We start from the raw sequence: 25451 nt of genomic DNA, 5'->3' as shown, positions 1-25451 counted from the left end.
TCAGGGGCAGATTGTTAATGGTGGCCTTTGTTGGAGTTTGGTCGGTCACCCAGGGTCAGCAGCCATTGGCTGCTAGGTGATGGACGGGGGCGTCCGGGCAGGCATCAGGGGCAGACACACCCATTAAATAATGAGCAGGGCTGCCTGTTCGCCCTCTTTTTGCTGCTGGATGCCCCTGGTGACTGCGGACGCAACCCCCACCCATTTTTCCAGACCAGATTTAGTCTTTCTAGGGGCCTGCTTGAGGTCGCCTCCCGGGGGCTCTGGCTACGGCGATGGGTGAAATCCTTTTTCATTTAATGGTCGGAGGTGCCACTGGTTGCCGTGTCAGGGACCTCGTAGGGAGGCGGCCGGTGCAGGAGCAGGTGAGGCAGGGAGGGTCTGGCTGGGGGGCTGTAGTGTTGGTGGGGGATGCGGCAGTAGCGCCTCCGGGGCAGCGTGAGGTTTCCTGTCTGGTCGGAGCTTTCTTTATGTTTCATTGAGGTCTCATATTAATTTGTGTGTTCGATCATGTTAATCATTTTTGCTTCAACAGGGCCATAGGTGGTGCTATTGGGTAATTTTTAACACGAAGGCCTTACACCAAGTGAGGGGCTGGGGGTTAAGTTTGATGTTCTGTTGTTAGTCAATACTTTCAAATTATCACCTAAATTCGCTTCTGAGATTATTTAATGGTACGCAGAAAATTTCAAAATATTACACAGTTAATAAGGACAACACAGGACAGAAATTTAGATTCCATTATAAGCGTGAAAAACAAAATGTGCGGCAAAATTTATAAAACTCCCGGTGAATATCGGACATTCAGTGTTGCCCCTTGCGATCATAGTCATTTGGGTAGTTTAATTATAATCGTTAAGTCAGTTAGCCCCTCATTAGATCTGAACAGTGCTCGTAGCAGTCCCTGCACCTTAATCCAACTCATTGGGTTATTTTCCGGATCAAATCATTTTGCTTTCTTCTTGCAGTGTTACTTTTCCTATGTATGGCGCGGCCTGTGTAAGTAGGTGGCTCAAGTGTGCCTCTCGCTAGGGGATGGCATTCAAGATGTCCTCTGTGGAAAACACAGGCAGAACATGGAGGTTCCACAGGATTAGAGGGAGGGGTAAAGAGCTTTATATTTTGGTTAGGCCAGTCTGTTTTTCCCCGAGCTGTTTTCGTCTGCAGTTCATAGTCTAACAAGTGTTACCGAGTTCATACAGGCGAGCGCATGGATTTCAGAAAAGACATTTTACTTCCCCGTGCAAGTGTTGTTTTTGTCTGCACTCCGAGCCAGGCGTTGCTGCTGCGATGTGGTAGGGAACACACCTGGGTGGAGAGGTGCATTCCAAACACGCTTTAACATCGGTTGATTTTGAGAAAGGAAGCCTTGAATGCGAAGGAAAATGGCGCCAAAGTCACCTTTCTGTCTGGGTCTGCAGCATCTGCACAGCAGAGAAGTGGGGAGCACTGGGGAACTCGCCGGGGCAGTGGTGTGTGTCCAATGTTTGGACAAACTTACTGCATACGCAAAATTAGAGGTTGAATTCTTTAAGTCAAAGTATTCGCATATACTCTTCTGCGAATCCCCTTCGCCCAGTTCTTTATTACACCAGTAGCAAACCTGCCCCCAAACAATGATTTTGCACCGTTGTTTTGTACTGTTGCAAAGTTAATGTACTGAGGCACCATCCCTAGCCTGGATAATTTGTAACCGGCGCCGGTACTGCCTGTGCCCTAGATGGCTTAGTATAAGGATAGAAACACAAGTTGATTATAAAAATACATGTGTAAATATAAACTTGCATACATTTCCTGAAAAACAAGTCAACATATTTCAAAGTTAAATGAACAGCCGAGAAGAGAATCATTTCACAAGGTCAGCTCAGATTTAATATTCAATATTTCACGGCACGAGTGTCTTTAAGGAGGTTCACAAATGAAAACTACACACTTCGTCAATGGCTTTGGCGTGCAGCCGTGCTCAAGCTGGCGACCAGTCTCCCAGTCATGTCAGGCTGGCCCCTCTGCAAGCACTATTGTGTGTTCCAAATACCTATTTTAATTATCGAAACATCTACAGAGTCTGCCTGAAAGGGAAAGTAGCAAATATATGGACAAGGGGTCAAGGCGCTAATTGAAAGGACTGGCGCGGCACAGTCCCCAGCACAACGCCTAGGGCAGTTATGCCCAACTTTGTTACTTTTGCATACTTTTTGGATGAAGTACCCTCTATGCACCTTCAAACGTGAAACATGCGATGCCATAAAAGATGAATTGAGTTTATTCATTTACTATGACACAAGTCAGAAAATAGTGCAAATTATGTCCTTCCTTTTGAACAGGACCGTTCATACGTTGGATGTTTTCATTTAGAGTTGCCAATGTTTTTTTCCGCTTTTTTAAAGAGCAAAACAAGATACATTTCATTTCCTAATTTTTCGCTAAATAAAAATATTTTTTGTACTATGGACAACTCAATTTGCGCCATCCTGCATCACGCAGACAGCACAAGTGCCGTAGTGCAGCTGCCCTGCAGGGCTACATTAAAGCCATCGCTACAGGTGCCGTTATCCTTTCCTGGGATTTCTTTTTTGCCAGCCAACTGCTTCTCTAGAATTTGGGAAGGAGCTAAATTTCCAGCAAATCACTATGCCATAGACCATTTGAAGCAACGGAGAGTGTCAGTAGACTTTGGGTGTGCAGACAAGATTCTTATAATGAGGAGATCGGTCTCTTACCACATTCAGGCTCTAAAAGAGGAACTACATTTCCAGATTTCAGCCTTGGGCCAATTGGCAATGGGGAAGGTTGAGGTTGGTGGGAATATCCCGTGAGGCTCCCCAAGAGTGTAGGGGGGAGAAGGAAGGGATGTCTGCTTATTATGGGCATCTTTAACGGATGACCATGAAAGTCTCTGATAATCTTCTGTCTTGAAGAAGGGTCTCAGGCATGTACCTATGTAACACTCCCTGGCTCAACCTGAGCAAGGGCATAGTCACTAGAATGGAGTTTACAGCCTTATACCAATTGGCCTAGAAGAATGTTGAGGTTCACAGGTTAATGTCCCTTGAGTGCCCCCGAGAATGTAGGAAGGAGAAAGGTAGGGACACCAGCATATTATGGACCTCCTTAATGGATGATCAATAGAGAGCCTAGCAGTTTCTATCTGGCAGAAGGCTCTCAAGAAGTGAGCGCATGGGCACTCTGGAATGTACAGTGGACTATTTTATATATTACAAGTGTTGGTATATGAATGTTTGTATATATATATATGTATGTGCATATGGGTAGGTATATATAGGTATGTATTTTTGTGCGTGTGCATATGTGTATGTACGTGTGGGTATGGATATATATGTGTGTATGTGTATATATGTATATATATGTGTATGTATATGTATATATGTGTGTATGTGTGTGTGTATATATATATATATGTGTGTGTGTGTGCTATAACAGGCACTCTTTGGAAGAAGGTTTGTATTAATGAAGGATTCCATCACTGTTCTTTTTTTTGTACTGGGTCAAGTCGGATACCTTTCTTAACTCCATGTTTGTTGACTTCAAGTGTTGTCAATTACTTTGAATAGGTGTGTGGTAAACGTTTGCAACACAGCAAGTGTAATTTGGTAACTACAGTGTCATGCTCCTACCACGTGACAGACTTTCCTTCAGAAACATTATCTGGTCAGAGTGACCAGTTGCTCAAAGTACTTCAGTGGGATGTTGGTTCCCTGTGTCATTTATTCTGTTCATGACATGTTAACCTTTAACTCGCCTCTCGATGGGCTATATGGTATGAAGGAATTCAAAACAATATTGCTATCCTATTAATTAGAGGGAATGAGGGGGGGGCACCAAAAGGAGGCTATTATGAATGGTGATTTCCACGGGTGTCACATTGCAAAACCCTGCAGATATGTTGGGCAGCATCTCCCCTGACCCCTTATAAGTCAACACCACAGGCAGGCTGCTCACCAAATAGCTTTCCACCTATCATTAATATTGGATGGCAATAACCCAGATAGGCAGAAAGGAGGGTCAGTAAAGGAAAAACAGGCTTTGAAGGGCACTATGTGCGCCTTAACATAAAGTGGATACAATCGATGAACATCAGTAATGACTTGTATTCTGTCTCTATCAGTTTTTTCCATTAGGTCACATGGCTTACGCCAGTGCTTGGATCCTCGGTCTTTCCTTCGTTGGGAGTGCAAGGTCAACATACTCAGCACCAGTTTACCACACAGGCATGTTATCAGGAGAATATTAGTTGAAGCTTCAAGGAGAATGCCACTGTGGGCTGAAAGGAGTCTGGGTTTGTTTTTTTGTGGGGACCCATGTCAGCCTGAAGGGTAGTCTGGAGGCAGGACTGATCGTAATCAAGCATCTCCACGACGCAACAGTTGCTAAAACACAGGTTGTAAAAGTTGGTTTAGTGTGGTGCCTCCAGGCGAGTTGTTCTTCACATACATAGGGCAACAAGCGGTCCGTGAAGAAATCGGTGTCACTTGTTATGCTTGACATTGTTGTACATATACAGCAACATACAGTACTTTGGGGGAGGCCTGGCTGGTCGGGAAACCATCCAGGCCTGTGGCGGAGGAGGAGTCATGTTTGGCCACAAAAACAGGTAGACAACCTTGGCATCAAGGATATAAGTGCAGGCGAATTCAGGATGGAATCAGTTTTTAAGCCTTTAACTGAAGCCGGGGCAGGGGTACTGCGGTCTTTATTGAAAGGCTGAGGACGTCCGCTACCGCGATTGTCCATAGCTGGCCAGGGTACTCCATTACATGGCCCTGGGGATACTGGGGGATGATGGGCTGCGCCAGGGGACCGAGGTATAGCCCGGTTGACAAGGCCCATCTCCCAATGGGTGCCAGGGGGAGTCCCATTTATTGGGTTGCTCTGGCATGGTTGTTTGGGGGACCAGCTGTCATGCTGGCCCAAGCTCCCTCTGTCTTGAGGGGACAAGTGAGTTCGCCTTGTAAAGGACAGCTTATTGAGAGACCAGCAGGGTTTCATCCCGGGTCCAAGTCAATGCCACAAGGGGCCTGGGGAGTGGTCAACCATGATTCCTCATGTATTTGGTATTTTCTAAAAATTTTCATATATTAGTATTGAATATGTGTTAGGAATTTCATGTATTAGTTATGTACATGTGATAATTATGATGCTATTCTATACATAATGTACCTTAAGATGAGAAAAGAAAATTTGTCGTGTTTATGGGATGTAATAAATACGGCCGGAGAATGTTTTTATTCTCTAACGCAATAATGGCATCTTGTATTGTGTCCTTGCAGAATTAGTCATGGATGTGTAGATGTATAATGTTTGAATGGTTGAGTTATGACCGGTCTCGGTGTGGTCCCCCACCTGTGTAAAGTATGCCTCTAAACCGACAACTGGTGCATCTATCTATGTTTACTTCTCCAAAGTTTTGTGATTTTCCAAAATGTTTATACCTGCACCCACGTGAGGGAGGACAGATTACGAATTCTTTCTTGAACTGAACTGGACCCAGGCTGGATAAAAACACTAAATAATCGTAAACCAGTGGCATTAAGCATGGCTTTGAGCATTTCTAAGCAATCCTCTCTGTGTGTTCAAGTAACACCACGGAAACCATTATGGCCACCAGACACAGGAAAGAAGCAAGCTTTTTGTATATTACTTCTCATGTAAACTGTTTCAAATTACAGTTGCTAAGGTAGAAAGGATGACACAAGAACGGGAATACAGTAAACACCTTTCACACCATAACAGAAAGCAGTCACTTTAGAGTCAGGCTAGCATCTGAGAAAAACACACACAGTACAATAAGAATTCACTTGAACTAGGTGTAACTTCTTCGTGTTGAGACTCGTGTGTTTTATTTACATTCGAAAGGCCAATCTAGCAAAACAACAGACTCTAACAAGAAACAGTTTATACTGAATCGATGCCTGTCTAACCAAAAACTGACTTCTACCACATACTCATAAAAGATCCGAGGCACAGTAATGTTTTTTTTAGTTCATTTATTGACAGAACAGAATTTGTGTCATGTTTCATTTGTTTGGTAGGGACTGGAACAATGTATTACTGCCACATAGCATGGAGGAAAAATGTACACCTTAACTTAATTTGGTGATCCAAGCAGTTGGCCCTGTTGTCCAATTAAACCTCAATTTATTACTAAACATATTAATTTCGCTCCTTGGTATACTGAAAAAAATAAACTACCTCAAGTAGAAAGCCAGTGGAGATGAGTCAAGGATGATGTATCAAAATCATCTAATAAAGCAACCATGAGATAGCATACAAAACTGCCATGAAACAGGCTAGAACATGTATATTATTATGTTAATCACTGCTTTAGCCAAATCTCATAGAACTGCCTTTCAGATTATCAGTAATCTCACATATATCATCAGAGTGGTGGAATAAAATCTCCCCATCAAAATTGTTATGCTACTCTTTAAATTATTATTTTATTAACAAAATATTGCAATTGAATAAGGTACATTTCCAGCCGCCACTGCTGGTTATGATTTACACCCCAGTTCCCTCTCTATACCCTCCTTCCTCGAGTGAAGAGTTTCAGGCAGTCCTGACTAATTTAAAATCAGGCTCCCCTTCTGACCCATGTCCAGTGAATCTATAGCCAGACTGCAGGCTCCTTGCTTACTACCTTTGAAAAACGTACTTAATGAATCACTAGGGCAAAGCATTGTCTCCAAATACTACAAAACTGCTTTAGTTAACCTATACATAAAAAAATCTGTACTGGATCCTTTGATAATGAAAAACTCCCTGCCAATATTGTTACTACCTACCGCATCCAAGCTACTGGAAAGTAATGAGGCTGAACAACTGGGTACTCTCCTGTGACCAGATACTGTACTAGTTCCTACTCAAGCAGACTTTTGGTTGGTCCACACTACTGGGTCGATCTTTCTCGCAATACTCAGCGACTTAATAATGAAAGCTCACATGGGTAAAGTCAATGTTCTGCTTTCATTACACTTGTCAACAGCATTCAACATAGCGGATCAGAAAATTCTCCTTAACTATTGAAAGCAAAAGGGCATCACAGACACTGCTTAGCCGTGGTTCTTATAATGTATTACTGAACATACCCAAAAAGTAAAGCTGTCCTCTTTTACTACAATTGAAGTTAAACTGAAAGATGCTGTACTCCCAGGCTTTGCAAATTCCCCATCTCATTAAGATTTATGCTGCCTTGTATCAAACGACTTCTTGCCAGGAATGTGCATCTATACATGTATGCCAAAGGTACTCAGTTGTTAGTTCAGTTAGACAGCAAATAGTCCTCCTGTTCTAATTTCCTTGGCACCATGAGATTTATTTGAGAATAGATGCAAAAGAACTGGCTTAAACCAAAGACCGAAAAGAGAGATACCATCTTCAATGGGAAATCTAACCTTACTATATGTTTTTGGCCCCTTGAAATTGGTCCTGTCAAAAGTAGTCAGTAACCTGCGAGGTAAGACTGATTGTAATTTCTCCTTATCAAAGCACCTTTTATTAGAACTTTAATCTAAAACTACGTTGAAAATGGCTCTATATCTGAACATGGATGCAAAAAGATGGTGATAACTGGGTCAAGACTCGATTGTACAAACTCTACTTGGGCCTTGCTGAATACCTTCAAGAGGGCCTGCAAATTATTCAGAACATAGCTAAATGTATTAAGAGTGGAGTCTTTTGTTACCGTCAGGCCTATACACCCTCCGCATGCTCCCACTTTGAGAAAGTATCCATTTCAAGACATTGTGTATGGTACAGATTTCCTTGAATGAAATATCATCCAGTTTTGTCAACAATAGAATAAAAAGCTGTTCCGCTGCAAAATGTGCTGCTGATTCTCTGCTGATTAAGTAATTATCCCAAACTTCTTCAAAAATCAGTTTGGGTGATCAGAGCTTCTCACCTCACTCTATGTAGCCTGACTGTGGAACTCCCTTTATTTACACTTGAGTGCAGAATGATGCACCAAGAAATCCAGATTAAAACACAATTGTTCTCTAAAACGTGTTCATTACTTTGGTTTACGCATATATTGGGATAGTACCAAGAGACCTTTGGGTGTATGAGCGCTTAATAAAACCAAGATTACAGGGTATAGAAGTAAATATTTAGTGCCCCTTCCATTTCCTAGATTCCTCGACATTTAATTTACAAAACACCTTAGACATTTAACTGAGCCTTTCTGTATTGCAGAAGTGAAGGTATACTATACAAACTCATGGTTGAGCAAGTAGCAACTCCCTCTGGATACTAAAGTATTTTATACATAAAGGCAACTGACTTTGCCACACCAGATAGCTGTATTCCAGTGACTCTTGTGCAAAGAACAATAGGCTCCTGATTGCAATATAGCAGATTTAGCTTTTCTTACCGTGCAGCTTCCTCCGTTTCTGCAGGGGTTGCTGTCACATTCACTGATCTTTCTCTCGCAGTCGACACCACTGAACCCAGGTCTACAAGAGCAGGTGTAGCTTCCTTGTCCTGTGTTCATGCATGTGGCTCCATTTTTGCATGGCTTATGGTGAGTGCAGTAGTTCAGATCTGTAAACAAACAAGGAATTTAGACACATGGTTAGTTCTTCAAAAAACAAAACTGTTATATTAAGGAGGTCTTCTTAATTTCTGTCTTATTCAACAAAAGATGTTGTCTTTAACAATCAATGTCAGAATAACGGTGCAGCATTGTTTTTAAGTGTGCTTAACTTTTGAATGTGCTGCTCTAAAACCCTTAATGCACTGGCTGCCTGCCTCACTTCCAAATGTCTTACAGGTTAGATGATGACTTGACAATGAGGTATCTACCACATGTGGTGTGCTTTGACATACCTTGGTCACAGAAGAGACCGCCCCAGCCTTCTTTACAAGTGCACTGCCATGGAGTCATACACGTCCCATGGCGGCATCCTAAATGAGGAATACATTCGGTGCAGAAGCGACCTTGCCAACCAGGACGGCAACTGAAAAACAGCAGAAATCCAATTTAGCCAAAAATAAATAAATGTTTGACTGTCCTTATGTTGCCATTGAAACAGTTAATTAAAATAAAGTAAAATTAACACTCAATGTTTTGCAATGTGTAGTGCAGATTGTATGCATACTTACATGCACTCTCCCTGTTTATTGCAATATCCATTTTGCTCACTGCAGCCTGGCAGACAGATTGCTGTAAAATAAATGAATGTTTTGTTTTAAAATACAAACAGTAAAAACATGATGGCAAGGTCAAACTGTACAGGGAGTGCAGAATTATTAGGCAAGTTGTATTTTTGAGGATTAATTTCATTATTGAACAACAACCATGTTCTCAATGAACCCAAAAAACTCATTAATATCAAAGCTGAATATTTTTGGAAGTAGTTTTTAGTTTGTTTTTAGTTTTAGCTATGTTAGGGGGATATCTGTGTGTGCAGGTGACTATTAGTGTGCATAATTATTAGGCAACTTAACAAAAAAATATATATACCCATTTCAATTATTTATTATTACCAGTGAAACCAATATAACATCTCAACATTCACAAATATACATTTCTGACATTCAAAAACAAAACAAAAACAAATCAGTGACCAATATAGCCACCTTTCTTTGCAAGGACACTCAAAAGCCTGCCATCCATGGATTCTGTCAGTGTTTTGATCTGTTCACCATCAACATTGCGTGCAGCAGCAACCACAGCCTCCCAGACACTGTTCAGAGAGGTGTACTGTTTTCCCTCCTTGTAAATCTCACATTTGATGATGGACCACAGATTCTCAATGGGGTTCAGATCAGGTGAACAAGGAGGCCATGTCATTAGATTTCCTTCTTTTATACCCTTTCTTGCCAGCCACGCTGTGGAGTACTTGGACGCGTGTGATTGAGCATTGTCCTGCATGAAAATCATGTTTTTCTTGAAGGATGCAGACTTCTTCCTGTACCACTGCTTGAAGAAGGTGTCTTCCAGGAACTGGCAGTAGGACTGGGAGTTGAGCTTGACTCCATCCTCAACCCGAAAAGGCCCCACAAGCTCATCTTTGATGATACCAGCCCAAACCAGTACTCCACCTCCACCTTGCTGGCGTCTGAGTCGGACTGGAGCTCTCTGCCCTTTACCAATCCAGCCACGGGCCCATCCATCTGGCCCATCAAGACTCACTCTCATTTCATCAGTCCATAAAACCTTAGAAAAATCAGTCTTGAGATATTTCTTGGCCCAGTCTTGACGTTTCAGCTTGTGTGTCTTGTTCAGTGGTGGTCGTCTTTCAGCCTTTCTTACCTTGGCCATGTCTCTGAGTATTGCACACCTTGTGCTTTTGGGCACTCCAGTGATGTTGCAGCTCTGAAATATGGCCAAACTGGTGGCAAGTGGCATCGTGGCAGCTGCACGCTTGACTTTTCTCAGTTCATGGGCAGTTATTTTGCACCTTGGTTTTTCCACACGCTTCTTGCGACCCTGTTGACTATTTTGAATGAAACGCTTGATTGTTCGATGATCACGCTTCAGAAGCTTTGCAATTTTAAGAGTGCTGCATCCCTCTGCAAGATATCTCACTATTTTTGACTTTTCTGAGCCTGTCAAGTACTTCTTTTGACCCATTTTGCCGAAGGAAAGGAAGTTGCCTAATAATTATGCACACCTGATATAGGGTGTTGATGTCATTAGACCACGCCCCTTCTCATTACAGAGATGCACATCACCTAATATGCTTAATTGGTAGTAGGCTTTCGAGCCTAAACAGCTTGGAGTAAGACAACATGCATAAAGAGGATGATGTGGTCAAAATACTCATTTGCCTAATAATTCTGCACTCCCTGTATGGTTTAAAGGAGAGCACTTCCAATTTTAACCAATCATACACATTGCATATGTTGTTTGGAGAGGGCTGCATCCGATGTACACCTATTTTATATGTGTATTGTCTTACTGTGTGAAGAGAGAATTAAACCTAAGAGCAGCAACAGAGTACTACAGAGACTAGGAAAGCTGTTGAGCCAGCAGAGAACGCTACATTAAACACAAATCAGTATTGCTGTAGATGCCGGAGGTGCAACCTAAACAAGGCTGACAGGAGCTAAAGCATTATAGTGCTTGATTTCACGCCTGCTTACTTCCCGGTGTTACCAAGGTCACCTACGATGCTACAGATGAACGTGTGTATTCTGTCTGAGCATATACACCAATAGCAATATATCTAACACGTGCTGACAAACATTTACAAAGTGTCTACACTTTACCCACTGACGTCTTCAGTACAGTGCTTTAAGTGGGTAGGTTCTCACATATCCTGAGTACTTGGGGGGGGGGGGGGGGGGGAACGGGACTTGATACTTATAATGGGAGTACTGCACCTTTCAATAACACCGAGGTTCCCTTGTCCGGTGAGTACCTACACTTCTGTAATTCCATTTCAATCACTAGTGTATCATTTTTTGAGCAAATAACTTAGGCTTTTTTTAACAGCACTATCATCTCTTATGGATAATAAACACAATTCGGAAGCATGCACCAACCCATACACTTCTTTGACTGGTATGTTTTGTCACACTGCATCAAGTCAACATTACCACTTGAACACAGCTGTCATGAGGCCCAGGTCATGTGCTTTCTGCCAATAAATTGGATTTTGGGACTTGATTTTGTACTTTTAACATTCAAGGTTCAGAAATCTAAGAACGCAAGTCATGATGGCTAAAACAGGGCTTGATCAAGGCACCACAGGGTGACATAGGACCTCTTACAGGATATCTGAAAACGTGTCTTCAAATCTATAGGTTACTCGTGATTTGTAAAATTAAAGTCCAGCACTTTATACGTGGAATCTTCCCAACACTGAATGGCATGGCGATATTTGGTCCACTGCCTCCAACTAGTGCTCCTTGGACTGGAAATACGGTAAAACAAATTCGTCTCCCTTCCCACACCTGAACTCTCTTGACCTTTTAAATTAACTATAGAAGATGCACCAATCTCAGTTTGAGGTAGGGGCAGTTTATCTGTAGTTATGATGCAGGGGGAAAACCGTAAATATCTTTAAATATTACCATTCTTGTTCTTGAGCGTGCAGAGTAAGAAATTTGCTTCTAAACATTATAAACGTGTCTAAATCAAGTGTAAACCCTTTTATGGAAGAAAGGGGTGTGTTGTATGAGTTTTCTTTTTCTCGGACTCCCTATTCATTTATTTTAAGAATGCATTTGTTATGAGACCCATTATTTTACATCCTGGTGAGGTGCCTCTGGTGCATGTGCTGTGGGGGCATAGATTACGCGGTGATATAACCACCAGGTTTAATGCTTGGCTGGCTCCAAGCAGATGCCTGCTGCCTCCCCTCAATCGCTGGCAGCTGCTTCATTGTTGTACCAGGGTGGCCACGGTGAGGCCCCCCCCCCCTTTCTACCCATCGATGCAGCTGCCGACGTCCCCCTCCCCCGAGCAAACAATAACAGCAGCAACGCGCGGCACGTGGCGGCAGCTAACGACTTGACGATTAGAGAGCGGCGCGTGCTGCTCCGAGCCCCGCCCTTGATCTGACGGAGCTGTGGGGATTAAAGGATCACAGCCCTCGCCGAGGGGGGTGTGAAGAGGGAATGTCAGAGAACGAACTGTGGAGGCCGCAGGGGAGCCTCTACCAAACCTGCCACGCGAGGTGAAGTGAGAGAGAGGAGGTTTCAGTCTGCTCGATTTCTGGCCCGCGCTAAAAAGTCAATTCTTTGGCGCGCTACGATTGTTGGGACGTGCTCTCTGACCCGCATTTTCTCATGTCTCGTCACTGACGTAACCGGCGCCCTTCGCTGTTTGCGCTGGGGTCATTCGGGAGGAGGCGTGGCGTTTCTCTGAACCAAGAATTGACGCCGCCCATTGGACCGGTCGCCGCCACGCGTCTATTGTGCCAAACGCCACAGTGCAGCGGCTCGAGCCAGGTGCGCGCCAGCACGTGTCGTGTTGTGGCTGCGCCCCACTGACACCTGAGGGTGGCGAACGAATGTGAGAGGGAAGGTGTAGTAAGACTGGTTCTTCCACTGTGTCAGCTTATTTTACTACCTCAGAGGACATTATTTTGGGGAGCCTGTTGTGTACTGCGTGGTCTTTACTTATTTATGCCATTTAACAGTCTATGTACCCTGCGCTTGTGATGGTACATAAAAGTTGCAGGAATGGACTGGAACTTTCTGTCTTTCGCAGGTCAAGTGATGCGAACTTTCTAAGAGGAAATACAGGTGAAGTGACAGCTCTGTTGTTTTCCAACCCATATAAAACAGAGTGGTAAGGTACAGCCATTCTGAAATATTCATGTGTGACACAGACACGGCCAAAAGTCTGTTGGACGCCACAGAAGTATGAAAGCAAACCTTGCCATGGATCGATGGGACCATATATACATTGAACAGTATTATTAACCCCATTGACTCTATTCCCAAAACAATATCGTTAAATTACTGAACCATGGTTAGAATTGCAGTTTGTTTTACATTAATGACAGGAACATTGTCAGAACGTGGCATTCCACATTACGTGTAGCTAGCTGTGGGCTAAATCTGCCATAGCAACGTCCACCAAACATACCAAGCCACCACAATTATACTACACGCAGTTTTTCTTTTTGAGATGCTCTTGGAATGCTGACTGTACCTGTGTGGAAATTACTCTATGCCAGTAACAAACTGGGATTGATAAAATTGCTAGGCCTTTCTGTATAAATAGGGCAGTGCTTTTTTAAGTGAAAGTGTTAGTTTACGTTTCTCTGACCCGGAGTTTCAAAAAGATACTGTTCAGTTTTATATCTGACACTCCAAAACATTAGTTTTGGCCCGTGCTTGTCAACTGGAGGAGCAGAGTAGACTTAAGATCAAACGACTGGACAATCATTGCCACAGTCTGAACCTAAGAAACTATTTCAAAATATAGAGAAAAAAATAAAGTGGGGCCAAAATATTGTGAAGGTGAGTGCATATAGGTAAGTAAAGGTAAGCAGACATTTATTATTCTTAACTCCATGTCTGTGCACCTTGAAGGTTATAAGATTTTACATATACATTGTAAATACTTGGCCTCATAATATTTTTTCCTACATATTTTGGTGGAAAACCACAGGAGCGCTATTACAAATGACACATATGCCATCTTCCAAACTAATTTAAAGAAAGAAGATTAAGCTTGAAGTCTCCTAGGACCTCAAAAATGTAATACTTGCTTAGAGTTTTGTGCTGCCACTTTGCCCTTTATATCATTTTACACATAGACAAGATGAATTTGCTGCATTCGTGATATGGAGATGTTTGGCATGTCAACTAGATGCGTTATTACAAAACAAGCCTTTGCAATACAATAGGTCTTGCATATGTGAGAGTTAGAGCTATTGCAGTTGTAAATGACAATATATTTTATCTATGTGTTTTTGTTTGGAGTGTAGTGGATGTATGCCAGGTGTCATAACAACCCTCTCAGGCCTGTCACTGCAGGATAGAGGACACAACAAGGCTGCCATATTGGAAGTATTTTTGCCTCGTTCCTACAGACTGGCTGTGATACCCTGAAGATGCAACCCTTTCTAGTATGTTTACCTAAAGTTTAATAGCACTAAACAAGCCACAAAAAGGCACATTTGTGGCATTTAACCCAGAGAATGAGTGGGTGAAAAAAGTTAGGAGCAAAGAAAAGGGGGCAGCCATATATTTCTGTGGGTTAAACTTTTAAAGGAATGATTCCTCTACATTGGCAATACCAGCCAAACTTTTAAAAACACTGACTGTATACAAAGAGAGTAAATGAAGAAGCTGCTTAACTGCAAATGAATTCTAGCGATTTTGTTAAGAATGGCACCTGCTTTGCAGCGCTGTGAAATGGCGGAACCTGTACTACGAAGTGTTAAATAAAAAAGAGTTATTCCCAGAGTGCCCCAACATGCACCAGACGAAGAACCCAAGGGGGCAGGATGTGGTGTAAGGGCCAGAGCTGCCGACTTTGGATCTGGGGAACATGGCTCAAGTCTCGGCGCCGGCTCAACATCCTGTGATTCTGGGCAGACCACTTCATCTTCCCTTTCTACCAAAAATGAATGTGTTCTTGTGCAGTGTAACCGGTGCTCATGTAAAGCGATGTGATACCTTTGTATTGAGTTTGGGCTAACTGAACGCTATTTTACGAGGCCCAATTTATATCCAAAGGCTAAATGTTTTTGCTATTAACGTGCTATTGACGTGCTTGGGTCTGGAGTCCCATCTCCTTTTCCACCATTTTGGAGACAACACCTTTCGCCATTGCATAGGCATCTTCTTGCCTAGAACTAACCATGTGCTTGGTTGGTGACCCTCCAGAGGTTATCAAGAGCACAGGCTTTTACCTAGTGTTGAGCTCTACTCAAGTCAGTTCATTAATGCACCCACTGCAGAGGTCTTGACAGAATGAGAATGTCACAGATTACAATCCTGATGTAGCTTTTTCACCTCTTTTTCACCTCTTTATCTCTGCAAGGTTGATGCAAATGAATTATAATGATTTTGTTAAGAATTGCACTTTGTTTGCAATGCCATGAAATGGCAGAACATGTACTACCAAGCACTATATAAAAAAACAAGTTATTCCCAGACTTCCCCAACACGCATCTCACACAACCCTAGGGGAAAGGATGTTGCGTAAGGGTCAGAGCTGCCAACTTAGGAGCTGGGGAACACGGTTTGAGTCTTGGTGCCAGCTCAACATCCTGTGATTCTGGGGAAATCACTTAATCTGCACTTGCTACCAAAAATGAATGTGTTCTTGTGTCATGTAACCTGTGCTCATGTAAAGCGCTGTAATACCGTTGTATTGAGTTTGCACTATATATAACTGCAAAAAAATCAAGAGCTCCAAAACCTTTGAGTCGCGTTTGCGCTACTTAAAACTGCAAAAAATAAAAAAAGACCCTGCAGACATCACAACGAAGCAGCAAGATGCCCAAAACTAAGGAGGAGGAACAAACAACATACCGCCATGATCGTGAAGTGACAAGGCAAAATAAAATAATTGTGCGCCACACTAAAGGCATCTCATCGATTGTGCAATATTCAATCTAACAGGGTCAGTCTCGTAGGCAGTAACAAAACGGCCTCAAGGTGGGACAAACAAAAGCATTTACCAACAACATCAAGGAATTTTTGAAAGGCAGGCCCAGGAACGAATGAAAGTGATGGCCATGAGAGGCTCATGGTTAAAGCCCACAGAATAGATTAGAATGTGTTGAGAGGAACAGTGGTTGTGCGCTGCTATGCTCAACCTAAAAACCACACACCGTTTATTTACTATAGCATCTAATAGTCTTATTACAGTTGTGCTATGATGCCATTTCGGTGCATTGGCCTTGACAAAAAAAATAAAAAATATACAGTTAAGGATTTAACTTCATCATCACTGCTTCACAAGTTAGGAAAATCGTTACAAATATTTTGTATTAGGCATAAAAAGGTACTTTTAAACTGAGACTATGCTTTTACTATGTTAACTGTTTCATTAGTTAGATTCCCCCCTTTGTTGTTAGTTCCCTTGTAGTGTAGAATAGGAAGCATCAAATAACTGAGAATCTACCTTGAAGCATCAATAAAACAGGTCACTCGTTTTAGTATCGAAATACCAGAATCACAAGAAGACACTCGCCTCATGCTATCCACAGGGTAATGTGAGAAACATCGCCATGTACCTGGTGGAGGATATTTTGAAATATAAAGGGGTTGAATTTAGTGGGTAAACTCATTTCAAACCATGCACGGGTTAGAAAGTTGTTTGAACTTTATTTTTATCGTTATTGTTTTAGACAGGAGACTAGAAGACAGAACAAAATAACTTGGTCACTTGAGTGCAAAAGAGAGGTGAAACCTCTCAGAGAACTTGTAGTCGGTTTGCACTATATGAAGGCAGAGACTCAGTGTCAGAGGAAGGTAAGCTGATACATCACTTAAAGAAGCACTGTCATCTTTACTCACACAGGCCTGGTTCGTTTCACTCACTACAGTTTGTGAGAGGTATGGACCAATTTGTGCTATCATTGACCCTACAAGTGGCAGACATTAGGGGTATTCATGGCCGGTTTGTAGGTATTCTACAGGACGTTATGAGTTGACTCGAGCAGCTCAAATGTTGCAGTAATACAATTGTGGCTGGGGTGGTTTTTGAAGAACAAGTTATGAGCATACCTGGTCCATTTCATCTCATGGCTCCAGTAACAGAAGCAAACCTGGTTTTAATGGATTGAGGCTTCAATTGGCAGTGACTGATACTATTTGACATATGTCACTCAGGAATAGACGAGGGCAAACATTTTAAGCTCAGGAGAAACAAGTGGAAAACAATATTTAACTTTAATTTTCACTTCGGCCTACTCTCTTCAGCATATGGATTTGTTGAGCCTTCTAGCGCTTTAGAAATTATCAGGGATTTGATGGGTTGCATTTTGCAAAATTGCACACAAATGGTTTAGAATTATTCTATATGTGTGTGTCTGTATACATCTGCACACACACACATACATGTGTGTGTCTCGACCATTCGATATCTATTTAAAAAATATATATTTTATGTTGAAAATTCAGTGGTGGGGGAAAGGGTTGAGAAATAATCTCCTTGTGGTAATGGCATTATGATTGGAATTTCCAGCAAAGCCTACAGATCCTGGCCACACCAAGTATTTTGCAAGACTAAAAACTAAGGCCTTTTTACATCTACAAAAATTACACGAATCTGGCATGTAGCTCAATGGTAGTAAGCTTGTCTTTGTGTTTGTTAGGCAATGGCTTTCTGATGATACCCTATGTTATGCTGGTGCAGTATTTACAGGGAAATAGAGAAAGTCTTACGTTCTGTGCAGTATCCTCCTCCGGTCCACCCTGGCAGACAGACCATGTTGCCATCTTGGTCGCAGACATAGTGCCCAAAGCGGTCGTCGCGGCCCTTGCACAGCCTAGAGCAGCTCTCGCCGTAGTAAGATTCACTGCAGATAACACGGTATGCGTACTTGAGCTTCGTCTGGCGTTTCTCCTGAACAGACTGAGACCATTCTTCACTCACGTTCAAGTGGCTCTGGATGGCATACTGGCTGATGAGCGATGCTCCTTCCAACAAACCTGAAGCTGGCCACAAGAAGACAATGTTTCCATTACAACTACGAAGGCAGAGTTTTTGACTGTACAGGTATGACTTCAGAAGACATATGTTGTACCTAACTACCTACACTTTTCACCAACTAAAAATGTTACTGCATGATATTTTAAGGCAATTAAACCTGGCAGGGATTAGTGACGCACCCTATGTCATCCCTGATAACAAATGGCGACAGTGGGTGGAAACACTATTTGTTGTATGATTCGGAGTACACTCCCAGAATGTTGTTGATGTGCAACAACACTGCACATCAGTCACGCTGTTTTTAGCTCTTCGATTCTAAGAAAGTTTGTATTTAAAAACTATTATAAATCTCAACTTTGAATTGCTAGTTTCAAAGAGTCAGGACTGCGTGCCCATCCCTTTCTATGCCTCTCTGCCTTATGAATAAAACATAAATTTTGTATTTTAACAAATGTTATAGTTAAAGAAAATTAAAAGAGGCAAGTTACAAAATATTTATTTAGCATGTACCAGCGTGATAACTCTTCTTTAGACCCACTAAGTTAGGAAGTGGCGTGAACCTAATGAAAACAAATCTATTTCTGTATAACTCCCTCGTTTCCTTTCTATACTGCGATTTGAATGCAGTCTGCTTCACTGTACTTTTTGGTATAAAGTTGAGCCTTATCTTCATAATTGTGTGGTCTAAATAAACAGAACATAAAAGATGTTTTTATTTCTTGGCACACTGACATACAGTAGAGCAGAACGGATTGCAATGGATGTGTTCGCAAAACCTCTTTAGCTTGAGAACAAACACAAAGGCGCTGAATCAAGTACAAAACTTTAAGGAGCCTGCAAAAAGTTTTCAAAGTGGGAACAGTGTTGTTGAAATATCCCCTTCCTTTATGTCATCAAAACATCCATAACCCATTATTCCTTTTGCAAAGGGCGGAATTTGAAAAGGTGTAAAATACAGGAAAAGGCAGTCAGGGGATTTTGGCAGACTTCTGGTTTTCTCACCAGAGAACGGATTTCTTTCCCACGCCAAAAATAAACTAGAGGAAGCGCAATTGTGTTGTAGATTACGTAGCGGGGACAGAAATCAAAGCAGGGCTGATTCCTATCAAGCAGGGCATAGCGTTTGATTGTGGACTAAAGCTAACACTGAAACCATACTATAAACATTTGAATTCAATAAGGACGATGGAGATTGTTTAGAATTTTGGTTATTCTGATTAACTGCTTCAGATTTGTTTTGTAAGCCGGTGCTTCCAGTTTGTGAAAGCCTGGCGCCCTCTAGCGTGTACAATACATAAATATGCCTGTATTCACCTGTTTCACGGTTGTCGGCGGGAGCTTGGAAAGCTTCAACGATCAGAGAAAAAGTGCCCTGCAATAAATGCAAAAAATGAGAGATGCGTTGAAAATACAGTAACTGCGCCCTTTGAAGCCCCTTTGCTCATACTGTGGATGAAATATTAAACCCCCGCTTTCTGCAGAGCTAGCAGGTCAGTGTTACGGTTTAATCAATCTAATTGCAGATAGCATTACTTGTCCAGAGCTCAATTAAACAGAGCTTCTCTAGAGCTGTTTTCCAGTGCTTAGGAAGGAGGGGTGGGTGGAGGCTTTGGCGCTTCTGAATGGACACCTGCCCCTTACATATTACATGCATATGGCACCTTTGTGTGATGGTTGTCTAAAAACTCCAACCCTCTTCGCCTATGAATTAAAATATCTCTGTCTCTTATGCTTAACAAAATATTTGCAAAAACACATTTTGTTCGGATATGTTTATTTTAGGTTGCAATGTAATTGCGTATTTTTTCAAAGTATATAAGTAGATTAGGTGTAAAATTGGGAGGTTCTAGTAAGTGCTCGTGTGTAAAAAGTATTGACAAAAGCTATTTTATTAATGCATCTTTAGAAGAGTAATTATTATATTAATAAAAGATATACATCATTCCCCAGTCCACACTGTTCATGTCTGACACAATCCACCCCTTTCCACCATTATTTGGTAAGTTTCTACTGATGCATTAGTTGTTTGCATGTCATCAGAAGTTTCTATCAGTTTAGCTTAGGTCTTTGTTTCAGGGAGTTACAGCAGTGCTATCGTGTGGCCACCTTGCATGTCTGTGCTTCTATATCAACATAACATGCCTTAATGAATAACGAAGCAGATGTAAATGGTAAAACATACAGCTCCCTGAGTGACACATGCACAAGAGGCACCCAATCCCACCCCCCAGAGACACACACAGCACACTAGTTAGTGCCAGCGTCCCTTTCAGCCTGTAACCTACCCCCCCACCCACCACCACCACCAGCCTTACTTGGGCACACGGGCGTACATGAAACAGTGTCCTCTCCGGTCACCCAGCTTTATATACAACAGAGCCCCTCAGACTTTTACACGCAAACAATTTGTGATAATCGCACACACCAGGACAGTCGCATACAAATGAGCCCCATGGAATCACATACGCCAAAGCTTCCCTCGGTCATCCATCCTAGCGCGCACCTCACCCACAAAACCACTCAGACACAGAAACACACACGTAGGTACCCTAATGAACCTGAGCCCCCTCAGTCACACGGACGACCCCTGCAGCCCCCCAGTCACACGACAAACCCCGCCCTGGTCTTTCGCACAAAAACACTCTGGTGCCGCCTGCGCTGAGCCCCCGTCTCCCCATCTCGTCGCACTCATCCTGCAGTCTCACCGGCCAGGTGAAGTTAAAGGGCAGCCTGATGGGGTTGCTGAATCCCGGGACCTCAGTGATGGCGAACGAGTTGGCCCCCAGCACCGGGGTAACGAGGCTGCCGAAGGTGCAGGCCTCCGGGGAGGGCAACTTCTGATAGTGCATCAGGCAGACCCTGAAGAAGGTGCGACAGTCGGGCCAGCAGGAGCGGCCGTTCTCCAGCATGCTGCCGCCGTTCACAAACTCCTGCAGCTGCAGCTGGAAGACCCCCGAGCAAGACACCTGCACACAAGAGAGATACCCATGTCAGACCTGACTGCCTGCCCCCACCCAGCACCCAGGCCTCATCGACGCCTGCCTGCACCGCCTATTTACCTGTTGCAAAACCACGGAGAGAAACGTCAAACCAAAGACGCGTAATGTCGCCATCCCGTCCTCGTGTGCCCAGCTCCAAATGCAATTTATTCTTAAAAGAAAGTTGTATTTTCACTTTGTTGATGTTTTTATTATCCACGTGGTTAAAAAAAAAATACCGAAGAAGAAAATCCAAAATACAGCAAAAAAGAACAGAAGGAAAAAAAAGAGAATGTAGCAGTGGGGCTCCGTCTGCGCGTTTCCTCCCAGATATCTCCTGCGGTTGAGAGCACAACAAATAGCCAAGGTGTAATCCAGGTGATTAAGAAGCCCCGTGTGCGTGGATCCTGCAGGCTCCCTTGTGTCAAACTTCAACTCCGCCTCTCGGTGTCCGCTGGCAGGCGGCAGCAGCAGCAGCGCCCTGAATGCTCAGCCTGCTCACTGGAAACTGTTTATATAGCAGTGCCTCTTGACCGTGGCGTGTGCTGCTGGCGCCTCCCACTTCTCCCCTCACAGCACCGAGGGCTGCGGAGAGCACCCCTGCACAGGATTAATAGCCTGCTGCCGCTGTCGCACTGACCACCAAGGCCTCGGTGTGCTCATTAGCCGAGTCCGGGCATCTGTTGATATATTTACCATATTGGGCCATTCGCACAAGCTCCCCTCCACTAAATAGCTGCTTCTAGTTATGAGGTTTACAGTGCTCATAACATGCACGCGTTTCAAATTACACAAAACCTTGGCCTGTTATTCCGCCCTCGCTGTTTATGCTCATCTATACTTTTTCTGTCCCAAATTGTTTGATTTTGGAATACGATCTCTGACTTTATGGGCAAAAAGTTACCGGTCCATATAAAACCAGATCTTCAGGGGTCGTTGTTTGGGATTGTACCAACCTACTGTAAATTAAGGATGCAACAGCAGCAATATTTATCTATCGGATCTCTAGTAGGGAAGTCACAACTTCTTCAAAAGTGGAAATCCCTGACTTCCCCTATATTCGAAACCTGGATATCTAAAATGGATCGGGTTAGGAAATTAAAGGAGATTTCCACTCGGAGTGTGCGCTCTGAGAAAAGCCAAGGGAATTTGGGATCTTCACAGAGAGACGGATCAAGGAGCTGTGACTGATTAAGATTACTTGCTTCACTTATTTATTTTCAGCAAATTAATGATGATGTCTTCCGTTTTCTACGTGATCAATGTCTGGAATTGTACACCTGATTATCCAATTAAAAATGAAATGAGAAGGAACTTTTAAAGAACCGACTGTTCCTAAATAAATTTACTTTTTACCCAAGTGTATTTGCCCCCCTCCCTCTTGCCTGGCAAGCTCTCTTGGGGGGGGGGGGTGCCGCTACTACTGCTTGAAGAATCAGGTCTTGAGGAGTCTTCTAAAGGAAAGCAGGTCCTGGGTCTGTCTTAGGTCAGACGGGAGGGTGTTCCAGGTCTTGGCAGCGAGGTAAGAGAACGATCTGCCGCCGGAGGATCTGCGCCGGATGCAGGGGATGGAGGCGAGGGCGAGGTTGGCGGAGCGGAGTTGCCGGGTTGGGGTGTAGAAGCTGAGTCTGCTGTTCAGGTAGGTCGGTCCGGTGTTGTGGAGTGCTTTGTGTGCGTGGTTGAGGAGCTTGAAAGTGATCCTCTTGTTGACGGGGAGCCAGTGAAGGTCTCTTAGGTGGGGGGTGATGTGGCTGTGGCGAGGGATGTTGAGGATGAGTCGGGCAGAGGCGTTTTGGATGCGTTGGAGGCATTGTAGGTGTTTGGATGGGATGCCGGCGTAGAGGACGTTGCCGTAGTCGAGTCTGCTGCTGACAAGGGCCTGGGTTACTGTTTTTCTTGTTTCGGTTGGGATCCATTTGTAGACTCTGCGAAGCATGCAGAGGGTGTTGTAGCAGGAGGAGGAGACGGCATTGACCTGCTTTGACATGGAGAGGGATGAGTCGAGGATGAAGCAGAGGTTTTGTGCGCTGTCGGTGGGTGTTGGTGGGGAACCGAGCGAGGCCGGCCACCATGAGTCGTCCCAGGCGGAGGGGGTGGGCCCAAGGATGAGAACCTCTGTTTTGTCCGAGTTCAGATTAGCCGGCTGCCTCACATCCAGTCTGCAATGGCTTTCAGTCCCTCGTGGAGGTTGGTTTTGGCGGTGTGTGGGTCCTTGGTGAGGGAGAGGATGAGTTGGGTGTTGTCGGCGTAGGAGATGATGTTTAGGTTGTGCTGATGGGCCACTTGTGCGAGGGGGGCCATGTAAATGTTGAACAGCGTCGGGCTGAGGGATGAGCCCTGGGGTACGCCGCAGATAATGTTGTAGGCCTTGGATTGGAACGGGGGAGGCGGACTCTTTGGGTTCTGCCGGCGAGGAAGGATGCAGTCCATTCGAGGGCCTGGTCTTGGATTCCTGCTTCGAGGAGGCGCATTTTCAGAGTGTGGTGACAGTGTCAAAGGCGGCCATTAGGTCTAGGAGGATGAGGGCTAATGTTTCTCCATTGTCGAGGTGGCTTCTGATGTCGTCTGTTGCGGTGAGGAGGGCGGTCTCAGTGCTGTGATTTCGTCTGAAGCCGGACTGGGGGGGGTCGAGGATGTTGTTGTCTTCGAGGTACCGAGTGAGCTGTGTGTTTTGACGATTTTCTCAATGACCTTTGCCGGAAAAGGGAGCAGGGAGATGGGCCAGAAGTTCTTCAGGTCTTTGGGGTCCGCCTTTGTTTTTTTGAGAAGAGCGTTGATTTTGGCGTGTTTCCAGCTTTCCAGGAATCTTGCAGTTTCGAAGGCGATGCTGATGACCTTCCGTAGGTGTTGTGCTATGGCTGTGTCTGCTTTGTTGAAAATGTGGTGTGGGCAGGGGCCTTATGGTGATGCGAAGTGGATGGAATTCATGGTCTTGCGAGTTTCGTCGTCGCTGATGCTGGTCCAGGAGGTCAGTCGGCTGGAGCTGGTGGAGTTCGTGGAGGGCGGAGTAGGAGTGTCCGAGGTGTGAGGGGTGTTGAAGCTGTCGTGGATGTCAGTGATTTTTCGGTGGAAGGCGGTGGCTAGGGCGTCGCATAGTTCTTGGGAGGGGGTGATGTCGTTGACGGTGGCGCTTGGGCTGGAGAGTTCTTTTACGATGTTAAAACGTTCTTTGCAGCCGTGGGCGTTGTTTTCTAGGCGGGTTTTGAAGGAGGATCTTTTTGCTAGCCTGATGAGTTGGTGATGTTTGCGTGTAGCATCCTTGAGTGCCGTTTGGTTGTTTGGAGTGCGTTCGAGTAGCCATATTTGCTTGAGTTTCCGGCAGTTGCGTTTGGAGGTTGTTGGTGAACCAGGTGGCTTTTTTGTTGGCTTGGTTGTTGGGGGGTGTCCTGAGTGGTGCAAGGCGGTTGGCGCAGTCGTCGATCCATAGCTTGAGGTTGTGTGCGGCGATGTCAGGGTCGGTGGGAGGTTTCTGGGTTAGGGCGTAGGTTAGTTGATCTTCGATGACTTGGCCCCAGCGTCGCCGTAGTGGTTGTTCGGTGAGGTGGTGTTCTGTTTGTTTCTTGAAGGTGAAATGGATGCAGTGGTGGTCGGTCCAGTAGAGTTCGGTGGTATGATTGCAGGTGATGTGGTTGCTTGTGGAGAAGATGGGGGCAAGAGTGTGACCGGCTGTGTGGGTGGGTGTGTTGACAAGCTGTATGAAGCCGAGGTTGGCGAGGTTGTCGGTCAGGGTGGTGGAGCTGGTGTCATTGTTGTTTTCGAGGTGAATGTTCAGGTCCCCGAGGAGGATGTAGTCCGTGGAGGCGAATGCGAGGGTGCTGGCAAGGTTGGCGATGGCATTGCTGAATGGTGCCCTGGGCCCTGGAGGTCAATAGATGAGTGTTCCTCTGAGCGTGGTGTTGTGGTCGGTGTGGACTTGAAAGTGTATGAGTTCGGCGGAGCTGAAGGAGTCATCCAGGCGGGTCTTGACTTCGAGGGTGGCTTTGTGGACGATGGCTATGCCTCCTCTGGTTCTGTTGGTGCGGTCTCTGCGAGAGACCTTGTACCCGTCCGGGATGGCTATGGCGGTGTCGGGTGCTGAGGAGTCATTCCACCAGGTTTCGGTTAGAAAGGCCACGTGGTGGAGTCGAGCAGGTCCCAGAGTTCGATGGCGTGCTTGCGTGCTGAGCGGGTGTTGAGGAGTATGCAGCGGAGGTGGTTTGTTTTGGTCCTAGGAGGTTTGTGGGCTCTGGTGCAGGTGAAGCTGCAGTTGTGGCAGGAGAAAGGACCATGCGTGCTCTTTGGAGAAGCCTGGAAACAGGTGGTGTCTTGGCTGGTGTTGAGTGCGCGGAGGGTGTTGGCGTCGTAGCGGATGCTGGCGAGGTGGCTGTTGCGGGGACCAGGGG

At 44.4% G+C, this 25451-nt stretch overlaps 1 protein-coding gene and 1 long non-coding RNA gene across 2 annotated transcripts in view; one reads left to right on the top strand and one right to left on the bottom strand.

Annotated features, from left to right (window-relative positions):
• Positions 1–21554, bottom strand: part of DLL4 (delta like canonical Notch ligand 4) — a 32885-nt gene extending 11331 nt beyond the window's left edge. The window contains exons 1-7 of the mRNA XM_069208607.1: positions 21151–21554; positions 20797–21057; positions 19406–19463; positions 17824–18096; positions 9121–9181; positions 8845–8975; positions 8390–8559 (exon numbers count right to left, since the gene is read on the bottom strand). Coding sequence (XP_069064708.1) covers positions 8390–8559; positions 8845–8975; positions 9121–9181; positions 17824–18096; positions 19406–19463; positions 20797–21057; positions 21151–21204 — 1008 coding nt within the window. The 5' untranslated portion in view covers positions 21205–21554. The remainder of the gene's footprint in view (positions 1–8389; positions 8560–8844; positions 8976–9120; positions 9182–17823; positions 18097–19405; positions 19464–20796; positions 21058–21150) is intronic.
• Positions 164–8872, top strand: LOC138260276 (uncharacterized). The gene is made up of 3 exons (XR_011198835.1): positions 164–365; positions 4127–4229; positions 8789–8872. It is a non-coding gene; the product is annotated as an uncharacterized lncRNA (long non-coding RNA).
• Positions 21555–25451: the final 3897 nt, after the last annotated feature.

Source organism: Pleurodeles waltl, chromosome 9 (genome assembly GCF_031143425.1).
Source record: "Pleurodeles waltl isolate 20211129_DDA chromosome 9, aPleWal1.hap1.20221129, whole genome shotgun sequence".
Taxonomy (NCBI): domain Eukaryota; kingdom Metazoa; phylum Chordata; class Amphibia; order Caudata; family Salamandridae; genus Pleurodeles; species Pleurodeles waltl.
This window is presented reverse-complemented; position numbering and strand designations above follow the sequence as displayed.